At 37.5% G+C, this 13,077-nt stretch overlaps 1 protein-coding gene across 1 annotated transcript; it reads right to left on the bottom strand.

The window, feature by feature from the left end:
- Positions 1–4,381: 4,381 nt before the first annotated feature.
- On the bottom strand, positions 4,382–12,996 carry epm2a (EPM2A, laforin glucan phosphatase). The gene is made up of 4 exons (XM_022763912.1): positions 12,633–12,996; positions 11,501–11,675; positions 7,067–7,311; positions 4,382–5,870 (listed from the first exon to the last, which is right to left on the bottom strand). Exons 1-4 carry the CDS (start codon positions 12,883–12,885, stop codon positions 5,587–5,589), a joined length of 957 nt encoding a protein of 318 aa, XP_022619633.1. The 5' UTR covers positions 12,886–12,996; the 3' UTR covers positions 4,382–5,586.
- Between the last annotated feature and the right edge of the window lie 81 nt (positions 12,997–13,077).

Here is a 13,077-nt window from a genome sequence, read left to right as displayed (position 1 = left end):
TCTCTGTTTAGATGCTCCAGATCGTTGCAGTCCACTCTAACCCCTGTGTTTTTTAATGGGTTACAGATACTACTCTATTGTAAATAGAACCTTTTAATCTTGGTTAAAAACAGTTAATGAGCGTCGGCTATCAGTCAGGAAAAAAATTCAAAGTGAGTATCCCTACATATATCAGAGCCTGTACATAATTCATATCTATTAAGTCTAGTGTGGTTGTTTGTCTGGAGGAATACATGCATATTTTGGCATGGCACAGATATTAGGAAATGCTATCCAGCTTCATGCAGTGACTCTACATCTTTCAATCTCAAATTTATTTATTATTCAGCAATGTTACACTGCAGCCTCCCAGATTTATTGACATTTTTATTGTAGTTCCAACTGTGCAACATTACTCATGCCTGTTCGAATTGCACTGAATGCCTCATAGTCAAATGTTCTTGAACTGCATTGATAAACCTGTCCTCCAACAAGATGGGCTGCTGGTGCAAGCTACTGAAACATACATGGTAGAATAAGTCTGTAAATCTGGAGCTATAGTCGGTACTCCACAGTCAATATCTGACAGGGTGACTGGAGCTCTGCCCGGGAGCAAAGTCAAGAGCAATGTCTTCATTGCTGGATTTTTCTTAGGCACATAGTGAGCCCAGACCACGCAAATGATATGGCTGGACTTGGAATCTATTAAGTAAATTGGCCGAGGGTGCCCAGACGGACGTGATGCATATAAATCATTTGTGGGTCTTTGTATGTGTGACTTGTGGGATTGTCTGTGCAGGTGAAAAAGCTTTACCTCTCTATGATGAATGAATGCCTAGTGCAGAGTGGTCAAGCTAATAGAACTGCATGGAAGATGAATAGTAAGTATTTCAAAGGGCAGAGTTCGTGCTCAAAGCATCATGCATCTCAGAAGACTAAAGGCTTGTTGGGCAATTCACTCTCCAAAGCTTAAATAGACTGGCTGTGTTTAGATAATAATTTCTAATACAGAAAGTAAACAAATAATTTCTTCTTGTGAGTAGTGTGCCTTACTGACTTTGAATAGTTCTGCTCATCCATCTCACAGATATGCAAAATAAAGCAGTGGGACGTTTAATGAGCCTTTGCAAAATGTGGACTGAATGTCTGCTGCTTTGATACCAAACTGTTGGATGAAATGAGGCAGTGGCTGAGAATTATTTAGCCATAGAATATAAAATAATTATCTTGGAATGCAGGGTGATATACTCTACTCTACACACTTGACTTGTGTTGTATACTTGCACTTTGGGTGTCATGCATAGTGCATGTGTGTCTTTTTGCTCTCTTCAACAAATAAATCATGTAATACTCCATATATAAATGAATTTAAAGAGATTTTGATTCTAGCAAAGGTTTCAGCCACAAATACAGTTGTATGATGTGGAGACTGTAATATTGCTAAACATGTGAGTTGTGGAGCACCACCTGTTCAGGAGGTAATAGTTTCATTATGTGGGATCCATTTCACAAAAAATCTAAATGAGATGTTCTTGATCGTCTTCAATTCAGGGGCAGCTTTACAATGTTGACTTTCACAACGACTTTTAAGACCCAGGACTCGGCTTTCTTTTTTATATTTAATCAGTATGTGGTCATTCCTTTTGCTATCTGAGTGTAACTATTCTACTGTACATGATTATGTGTCTGAACCAAACTGAATTTGATTGGCAGCAATGTATAGTAAAGCCAGGAGTCACATGGTGTAGGGTACAACTTGAATAGTTAGGGAAACCAACATACACGTAGTAATCCTACCTGCATGCATTTCACAGCTTATTGTTTCTAATAGCACAAGATTTGTTTAGAAATACATAATAACATTAAGCATTAAGGAGCCAATTTTTTCATATTTTTAATGATGATATGTAGGACTGGGTGATAAAACAATGCATTTCGATCAACTTTTATCTGCCCAATCACTCTATTAGGCTACAGCAATAGGCTTACATATCTGATTGTGCATGGCCATAAAAAGGGGAAAAAGAACACATTGTTGGAAATGTAAAAGGAGAGTCAGACATCCACACAAGATGAGGAAATTGCAGCTAATTGATCACTCAAGGCTGGTGATTTGGAAATAGTTCGGACATGTAAAGCTGGATAAACAGCAAAGTGATATCTGCTGCAAGATATGCAGGCAACTGGTGCTGATGGGACTAGAACCAACCTTTTCCATCATGTGAAACGTTCATCCACCATCCAGCAGAGTATGTGTAAAGCCCAAAGACTGCTGACATGCATATAAGAGCTCAAAAAGTACATTTTAGTGAAGTGAGTCAATATTTATATCAGTTATGTGGAACATAAAAGTAAATACATCTCCCAGCATCAGTGCTAATATGTGTAGCATAACAATTTGATCTTTTGTGTGATGTTTTAGTAAAAGCATTGTTGCTGTTTCCTTGTTGAGGCCAAAATGTTACACCAATTTTAATGGCTGTGGCGAGTATCACGCTATTAATTCAAAAATAGTTCAGATAGAATGATAGTTCAGAACCATAATACATTTATTACAATCCTAGACTCATTATACCCTTTGCACTTCAAATTAAAAGGTATCCTGTGGAGTTTTCTTTTAAACAAACAACAAAGTTATATTTACATTCACTGTTCCTCAACAAAACTTAACTTTTCTAACTTACTTATCTTTGAGCTCTAACAAATATGCTGAATGTTTCCTTCTGCATAAATGGTATGACATGTACAGTATTTATTAATAATTATTTATATCAATCAATATGAAAAAATATATATATTACTATAATATTTTTGACGCCTAGCCCTAATGATGTGGACCCACTTGTTTCCTTGTGATTTTCCAGCAGTGGCAAGACTCAGGTTAATGTGAAAAATAAGTGGATCTGCCTACAGTCTATAGTAAACTTCTGCTTGGGATGCCAGGGCTGTCTGGGGTACTTGCCATCTTTGATACACTAACGGGTATTATTTATACTGCTAACAGTGATGGGATACAATCTTTTCAGCTGGCGAGATTTGCCATATCAGACATTCTGTTGATGTTGTTTGGCAGTAAATTCTGGGCTCAGCTCTGGTATTTTGTTTTCTTCTTGGATGTTGTCTCTATGCTGTGTCACTGTCACAAACTTGTGCTGATTTTAATTCACCGGCTGAAACAGACACTGATGTACAGCAGAAGAAATGTCATAGCATATGTGCCTGTTAAAATACATGAAATATCGTAATATTAGTTAATATTACGCCCAGCTGCCTGCCTTGCTCCGGCTGTAGGTGTATCCTTAACAGTGCAGGAAGGATGTAAGATTCCTTTTGATTAACATCCCTATCATGAATGGCTCAAATCGTTCAGTTATTATATCTTTAATCTCAATTCAGCAGGTCAGTCTATTTTATGTATCCTGAATATTTTGTCTGCTGAATGCAACTTGAAAAAGATTCCAATATTTCACTATGTAAAATGAAATTCAGAACTGCAACAATACAAGGTTATTGTTGTATTAAATTGCTGTAATCTAGTAGATTATATAGTTTAGTGACTCTCTGTATGCTGGTCATCCCACTATTTTATATACAGGCCATGAATAGTGAGGACTACACTAAAAATGTCTTAAAGTATAATCATCAACTTTGGATATGAATGACAGGACAATAGAGATATTCAGATACTGTCAGAATAATTCTTGATGTTAATCTGTTTTACAAATACATTATCATCACCAAGACCCCCTGATTTACACCTTAAAAGAATGTTATTTATTAAATGTTTGTTTTTTCAAAACATTTTTTCACCTTGAAGCAGAGAATTTAAAAAATGGTCAGTGTCAGTTGATGGATCCATTAAGGGATAAATAGAAGTTGTACTTCAGAAGCAAATTTAAAGAACAGGTCTGTGATGCTTTAAATCAACAGAATGAATGTCTGTAAAGGGCGAAGTAGAGGGAATAAATACAGACTGATGGCTTGGAGGGACATTGCAAGCTAAAACAATAAGCACAACACATGTACATAGTGTAATGCACATTCTGGTTGAAATAGAACTTTAGATGATTGTGGAAAATCTTCTGCACCATATAAAACGGGTATCTGGTACAGAAGTGACTATTGCAAATGCACTATAATACCTACTCTAATTTGAATGCAAGGATCTAGGGGAACTGGTGTAGGTGATTGACAGATCCTGGACTACAAATACTTGATAACATCAATCACTGATAACGACCCAGAGGAATAAATGCAACATGTTTACCAATTACATTTGCATTCATTAAGTGACAAATCCCAGCATGGCACATGGCAGGCAGGCAGGCACATTTTTTTTCAGACCTGTAAACATTCTGCTTCTTAAAAAAAGAAAAGTATTCCAATAATTTTATATTCAGTTTTTATTTTTAGCACGTTTAGAAATTCATGATAATTCGCTTCCCCTAGCACATATGCATGGCTCAATCCACCAATCCATCCCCACAGACACCGTCTTAAGGTGCTGCCTTCTGCAGAGACTTACTGAAAGGTAATGACAAGACTTGTGCTTCAGGAGAAGAATCTTCCCTCCTCGCTAATCCACTAACTGTCTCAAATAAGGGACAGGTAACAAAAACACTGTATCTTAAAAACGCAATGTATTCTCAACAAGAGTCTAGGCAGAAGTTCAAAACTGACAACAAACAGTATTCCAATAATGTCTTATTATGTATGCATTAAAATGGTCTGGCAAGGATGTTGTTTTTGTTATGTAGGAGATTGGCTGGAATAACATTTGTCGGATAAATAAATAAAGATGAAATGCTATCAAGCTCTTTGAGAGAGATGGGGCGGAGCTGTATTCTTCGATGTCTGGGAGCAGAAAACCTGTCTGACAGAGATGGAGGGGCATTATCATTTTAGGAATTTGTTGCTTTCACAAGGACTGCCATTTTCATGCAGCATTAAGACTTCTCTCCCAAAAAAAAAGGACAATTTTTTACTCTGAAATAGAAAAGGGGATTCTCTTAAATGATATATAATCATGCAATAGCAACAGTGGAAAGAGAAATAGAGTTTATATTCCTCCATCCTTAACCTGCTTCCCTTTCAATCCTCCTCTCAATCGTTGCTGTTCAACACATCAGCTGAAAGTTGCCTTCTCAAAATGTCAACTCAATTAATTAATGATTACAAAAAGGGCTAAAAGAAAATGTCTTCCCAAACACCCCTGCAGACATTTACTGAAAACTACTAATAGTGTCCTCAGTTGACTCCAAGTGCATAATTTGTGACTGTGTGTGCAAAATGGCAGAGAGTAATTCCTGAAGTTAAAAGCTAACACATAACAGCAGAATTAATTGCTTGCAACATCTATGCTGGCAGCCAGGAGAACTCTCTCCAGATACTTCAGGATGAACCAAGGGGGTCATTTACATACATGAGATTTAAGTAGAGGTTAATTTTCTTGCTACGGGTTATTTCACTTTCTGGCTGCTTTCACGCTGACTAAACATATTTATGTAGGAATCAGTTTAGCTTCCAAAAGTCCATTCCAGTGGAGCTTTCCATAATTGTAAATTTCCTCTTCAAATTTGAAGACCGCAGTACAAAGACACTCAACTCTCATGTCTCTGGGTAAGAGATGGATGGTCGCAGTTGTCCAAACTTCCGGATGAAGTCAGCCTGAGCCTGGACTAAAGCCTCCTCATCTATATACACTACTGGCCTCCTGGCTGCAACAAAGTACTGCACCTTCCTCATGCTCCAGCCAAGGATGTACATTAGCAGGCCACACACAGCAGCCGTCGACCTGCCTACTCCAGCATTACAGTGAACATAGACAGTGTGACCATTCTCCAAAAGACCATGAAGCAAGAATACAGCCTGAGGAAGCATCCTGATACGACCTGTATAAGGAGAGAGAAACACACAGTACACTTAAAGGAGAGGGCTGGCGATATTCTATATTTTTCTTATCTAAATGAATCTCATGAAAATACATCTCAATACTCTCTGGTTTGCCTAGTCTGTGGCACTCACACCCACTAATTCATACTGTATTTAAGCTTTCTACTTTTTTTTAAAGGGCTAAATAATAAACCAAAACTGGGTATTGGGTATAAATGGTTCGTTTTTGGGGAACTATTTTCTACTGTGGTTTAATAAAGGCTTGGTGCTCCAGTAAATATTTACAGAATCAGGAAGGTGTATGTGAGGTTGACTCAGAGTTAAGAAACATCTGCAATGCAATAATTTTGCTCATGCTCAATGCATTTTTAATCGTTTATAGTCAACAATGAAGGCCTCTTGCACAGATGAATAATCAGACTTTTGATACATATATGATACTTGTTAGTAGGATTTGTTGATGTTAAGAAAAATAGAATATCACAATACTTATCCTGTAACATACTCTGACCTGTTTGGATTAACTTGGGTATTTACCAGTTTGCATCACCCTTGGAGAAGAAACTTATAATATATAGTACCTTAAATGACTGTTGGCAGTTATTTGCCTCAAGGCATACCCATGCATACTTTAAAAGTACATTTATCACAGTTATTGTGCAGGTTGCTGGACAGAGCAAAATACAATACTGTCAGCAATGAACTGCAAGTATCAAGAGATAGTAAGATCACTATATACAGTAAATGTTTCCAGGGACTTTCTCAGAAAGTGATAACACTCAAGACTATTTCGAGTAATTCTGACTTTTTTTCTTTGCTTAAATTCAATGTAGAAGCAAAAATAACACTTATTTTTTGACTAACACAATGCATGAGATTCTATACTTTATAGATAATTCTTGACACTCTGGCCAAAGGTAACCTTGGAAGGTCATGGTTGGCTATAATTTCATCAATTACAGATCCTTTTGAGGTGTGTTTCTTGCATTCATCTAGCTCTCTTTCTAAAGTGAAAAAACAGCACAGTGAAGCTTGGCATAATGAGTAAGTTTAGAGCTTAAAGCGTGTGCACTGCCAAAGTGTCTTTAAGGAAGACATTGACTCCTTAACAACTCAAAACTGTGTCGGCTCTGTCACTCTGACTCAGTTCAATACTATTCTTATTACTGAATTAATTCCATAAAATTCTTCTTACCCTCCGTGCTCATGTCAGGTGTGGGTATCCACACATACACCAGGCCACAGTCTTTGTACAAATGCATCATGGTTTCTGGGGTCATGGTTTCCCCTGGGTTGCGTCTGCATCCATAGGAGTTGTTCACCACATCCCACTCTGTCTGGAAGTTCATCACTGCAGTAATGCCCAATTCATGCTTCATCTTGATTGTCACATGTTCGACCTGTCGAGGGCAGCTGCCCAGCCAAACACGTGATAGCACCCTGGGGGCATTAAATAGGAATGCATTAATAATTTATGATTAAGTCCTTATTGTATAGTATGTTATGCATTTTGAAAATTTGTTGTGAGGTCTAGGCAATGACTGATTAGACACAAAGGAATTTGCAAGATAATGCCAAAGTGAATATTATCAGATTACACAGGATTGGAATGGCTATACCCTTCAAAAGCAAGGTTTAAAAACTTGAGATAATGTAGCACGTTTAAGATGTTTTTTGAAATCTGTATTACAGACAGATAAGAGGCAAGCTTAGTAGGTCACTAAGAAGCAAAAGGTTTCATCTCTCTCTGTTTTTTGCTACCTTCCTCCCTCTCTCCCTCATAGCAATGATGTTTTATCCCTCTAATTTTCTTCCTGAACACTATGGTCTGAGGCTGGCTCCATTTATTGCTCATTAGCATGCATAAAGTCAACAACCAGAGGAGGTGACACATGCAAGGAAGAAAGGACGCTGTTAATCTGTGATGTTCCAGAGTGGCAGTGCAGTGAAAGTCTCTGGTCTTGACTTGCTGTTACCAGATAACGTCCGTTTTTTTGTTGTTGTTTTTTTTACATAAAAATACCTGAAAAAATGGCTTTGTTGTTGGTGAATTAACTGTTTTTCCACTGAAAAATTATACACCTATTTTTCTTAGGCTACAATTATACTCCCTTTTGAACATGTACACGGACAGCTGAAGACACTACGGATGTGTAGTAATATGTTTTTATTATACTACATTGTAGTCCGCTTAGAAGAGCGCATACACAGTTGGTCCTTGTAGTTGTTGCCATACAGACTGTTGTGGTCCTTGCGGACACAACAAATTGGAGGGTACACCTGATAACAAAATTTACGTCATGGACCCTAGGGGACCCTCGCAGACCCATGCATACTCGCGGATGTGGAAAATATAACACTAGCTTTACTCTCAATATCAGTCTCTGTCAAGATAAAAATTCGAATTATTTTGATGTCAAACAAAATGTTTTCTTATTATCTCTCTTTTAGTACAGTAAAATGGAAATATAAGAAATGTTGATGCTAGTTGATGGTTTTGTTGTTTACATTGTCTTTTCATACACTGCATAATTAACTAAATAATGCAGGATTATATGTTAATTTTTCAAAAGGATATCTTTTTTGTCTTTAGTGTTTAGTTGTCCCAAGTTGATTTAAAAACTTTACTTATGACTGAAAAACAAACATCTCAACATGTTGAAATATCCCACTTGTTCAACGATAAGAAAAACTCATTACAAAAATGGCTGTATTACCCTTAGGCCTCTTTTACTCTGTATATGAGCACAAGAGACGAGGCAGCGGCTAAAAGTACGTTAAAGTCTCTTTTTCATATAGTGATTTACTACAGAGGTGAGTGTGAATCATACTTGGGGCTACACGGTTGCAAGGTCTGAGAGACTAATTTAAAAAGCTATTAATAGGCATGATACAAGGGCACAGTGCCTCCTACTGAACATAGGTCCTTGACATAAGCCTTGTAAGGTCTTTGGACACAAATTAAAACCTGATGGCACCAGCCAAGCCTCCTCATTCTTATGCAAGTTATATACTTACTGCTTTCGGGGTCTGTGGTAAATTATTGCCATTCCTGGTATACCATGGCACTGTGTGTATGCCTTACAAAAGGAAGGCATGCATGGATAGGTTGTTGCATGATGGATGTTGTGTGTGTGGTTATTTGCTAACCTCTTTTTAGGCCCAATATATAGATTTCATTCAAACATGAACATGCATCCTCCAAACCATCACTTTTTTCTTGCATCTAACCCCAGAAATTTAGCAAATTACATTTACCCCTTTAAGCCTGTCTTTCACTACTGCTCATGCTTTAACATTGCTTGAACTTCAAAATCATAAAAGTTATGTCATAGACGTGTGATTATGGTCTGAGAGGCAGGTACATCAGAGGGTAGTGCAATCGTCAGTAAAACCATAAAACCCGGTGGTGGACTGTTTATTTAACCCACTGGATGACTGACCGAAGACAAATATTCATCCTCTGGGCACCATGGTTATCTGTACCAGATATCACAACAATCCACTTGATAGTTGTTGATGTATTTCACTAAAACCCACAAATGTCATTCTCATGGTGGCTCTCTGGGAAAAGTCAGGGCATCACCAAAGTCAGTTGGAGTTGTCCTCTGGGCACCATGAATGTCTGTGCAAAATTTGATAATAATCCATGTTACAGTTAATGAGACATTTCAGTCTGGACCAAAATGATGGACTGACTGAGGTGACTGCTCAACAGACATTGGGATTTCTAGAGCTATACTGCAAATGTGCTAAAGAGTGTAGCAAATGATTCAGAAATGGGCAAGGAGTGTTGGATTTCCTAACTGTACATTGTGGGGAACATTTATAATAATGAAACAACAGAGTATCTGTTAAGGATCCCACTGTAAATTATGCGACAAAAGTTTAGCTCTATTTTGACCGGAGTACAGAGTGAATGATTTAGGAAATTATTAATTAATGCAATGATTAGACCTTGAAGATGTAAATGACTGAATTTAGCCAAAGTCATTGCCAGTCTCACTTTCTAATATACTTATGAATAGAAAAGAAAATAAGAAAATAAATGTATACATATTAAGGAGTAGGAGTAACTATCAATCACTTATGCAAAATGAGCCAGTTACTGTATGAGCTGCCTTGAAAATAAAAATGAACGACCTTTCCTTTCAACTGAGATCACTAACAAAGTTGAGTAGGTAATAATACAACTGCTAGTGGTCTACTTTTTTAAAGAACAATCATTGTCAAAGTGACAGACAGCGATTATAACTAAATGGTTGAGAACAAGGTTAAAAAACAAAGGAGTGATAAGGCATAACAGGGTGACTGAGGCTTTGTCTGTGCTGCAGTTTTCATAAAAAAACCCGCCAGTACAACATGACTCCCCTGCCCTTTTTACAGGTCACTGAAGTACAGCAGGAGCATTTTTTCTGATGGAATTAAATATCAGGACAAAGTAGAATTTAAGCTTACACTGAGAACATACTGTAGATTAATGTACAAGCCTTATGAAAGAAGATCGGTTGTGTTTGAAAACTGAAAGAAAAATAAGAAAAGAGGAGCTGATTTGATCCTGGCCCCAGGGAACTTAATGATTTTGTTTTTTATTCATGTTTAGTATCATTAAATTTGGTACACATCAGATTTCATATCACAAAGGCAGAAAACTTCTAACAAAAATCACATTTTATTGGATCTCTGTATTTACTACAGGCTACGAGATGGGTACTTTGTTTGTTTGCTAGTTTAGGGCTTTTTTTATTGTAAATTGCAGATGTAAGATAAAGAATATATAAATGTCCAAATAACTGAAAATCACAACAGAAAATTCAGTATTTTGGAATCTCTATTAAATACTTGTTTTCCTACTTGATGAGTGTTAGTTGAGAAGATATATACCATACTTGTGTCTGTACAGTAAATATGAAACTTCCTTCAATAGCTAGTTAGCTTAGCTTAGCAGAAAGGCACAGGGGTATCCCAACTAGCCTGGCTCTGTCCAAGGGTAACAAAATCCACCTACCAGCACCTGTAAACCTCACTAATCGACAAGTTCTATCTTGTCTGTTTACACCACACTAAAGCCAAAGTGTAAAAATGACAAATTGGGGTTTTATGGGGTGTCATGTGCTAGACTATTTCTTGGCTTGGCACAGTCACCTAATGGCACTTCATTGATCATAAATGTTCAGGTAAAAGAATGGGATGAAGTACAGAGACTGCAAAGGATTGTAAGGGGTGTCATGTTTCAATGATCCAGGTGATGGGCTGTGAAAACAATAAAAATCAAAATCAAAAATATCAAAGTCTTCCTGTTTGTTTTCTCTGTCTTAATACTATGTTGACCCACCCAAAAACAATGATGACGGTAGCAATGACATCAATAAAAAAACACACCCAGAGGCTCTATGCTGGCATGCATCTTGCTTAAGTAAACCTCAGCAGTTTCATGTTGCAGGCTTCCCGTATAATGCCAGCCATGCTGCCTACCTTTAACAGTAAGTTACAATAAGTCAGGCTGCCAAATTACTAACTATGAAAATCTTTCAGCTGGAACTGTGACATGTTTTACTCTCTTCATGAAATTTAGACACTCTTAGCATCCCCATCCAACATTATGCAAATAATGCTTTTATTGTGTTACCTGGAAAAATGTATGGCCTTCTGACCAGCCACACCAAAGTAAAAGTTGGTGGTATGTTTCATCTCATCTGTGTGTCCTGTTTCCTCTATCCAGTGACCAATCGGGTGACAGTACACTCCATCCACCATGTTCTTCTCATCGTATGTACACCACCTGTCATGGCTTGAACCACTACCTGGAGAGAAAGAGGACAACCTTTTAGCAAGTTAGTGACCAATTACTCAATTATTTAGGACACAGAGTACTCATAAAGATGATTTTTAAAGATGTCTCTCCTAAACAAGCACAGTCAGAGGCTGCCTATATATTTTTTTGAGGGACAAAATAAAACAGGAAAACAACTGCTTAAGCATCAGATAGGAGAGTAGAGGGAAGGAGAGGAGGGTAGCAAAGTGCATTTACTTTTGAAGTATTTGTAATTTTCCAGATATTTTCCATTTTCTTCTACATAATGCTTTCAGAGGGAAATATTTTTATTCCACTACATTCATCTGGCAGGGACAGTAACTAGTTACTCAACTAGTTACTTTGCATATTTTAAATAAATGGCAAATATATAATCTGTTTATAAAAAAATGCTGCATATTTATAAACAACCCAGCTATATATAAAGTAGTAAAACTAACTCCACCTCAAAGTGCTGCTGAGATGTTAAAGAATCAATACGAATAATCCAGTAATGTTATTTAAATAATAATATAGCACTCTATTATGATAATAGAACAATCTAAAAATCCTTTTACTGATATTTATAAGATACTTTTATATTATTTTGAGTGCAGGACTTTTACTTGTGTGTGTATAATATAATATGCAATATTATCACATATTATATAATGTGTTATGTAGTATTTTTACACTATGGAATTGCAACTTTTACATCACTGATATAAGCAGACTGATGAAGTACAGGTGCAGAGAAATGAGCCAGTGATCATATTGGTAAATGCTAAGTGTCACTTTACCGCCATCATGTGGCGGTAAGGATACATTACACAATATGAACCAAACATGGCGGAGTTGTTTTCGTCTTTTGCCCCTTTACCTTCGTTGGGAATTACATTAAATCAGTCTGACATTTTTGTAAGCAACATCCTTGTGTACGCGGCAACATCTGCTGCACAATATATACCTTCCCAGATATAAGTGCCTGTGCCTCTGACTCTTTTGACGAACTTGAACCACAGTGTGTCTTTAAACGGCTCTGACAGCTTCACGTCGCCGATCCACAGACTCGGTTCATGTGGTGACAGAAGCTTGTGAGAGGCTGTCATCTGAACCGCTCTGCTCGGGTCCCAGTGGCCCATTTCCGTACGCGACCCCAAAACAAAGACCTCTACATCGGAAGACTCCGGAGTGAGAATGACACCGAATCTGAATAACATCGTTGCAGCCTTTACTAGATGTCCTCAGTCGTTCAGCATGGCAGGCTTGGGCTATTATAGCTTATATTATAGCGCGTGGTACTGTGTGGCCGATGCGCTGTGTAGTGTAGTCTAAAAATAATCGGGTCTTGTTTTGACCGGTGTAGTTTGCAGCAAAGACGGGGAGGAAAGAATGAGGTCCCACTCTGTCAC

Source organism: Seriola dumerili, unplaced genomic scaffold (assembly GCF_002260705.1).
Source record: "Seriola dumerili isolate Sdu_G_001 unplaced genomic scaffold, Sdu_1.0 BDQW01000025.1, whole genome shotgun sequence".
In the NCBI taxonomy this organism is placed as follows: domain Eukaryota; kingdom Metazoa; phylum Chordata; class Actinopteri; order Carangiformes; family Carangidae; genus Seriola; species Seriola dumerili.
Note: the sequence above shows the minus strand (reverse complement) of the source record. Positions and strands in the feature narration are given on the sequence as shown.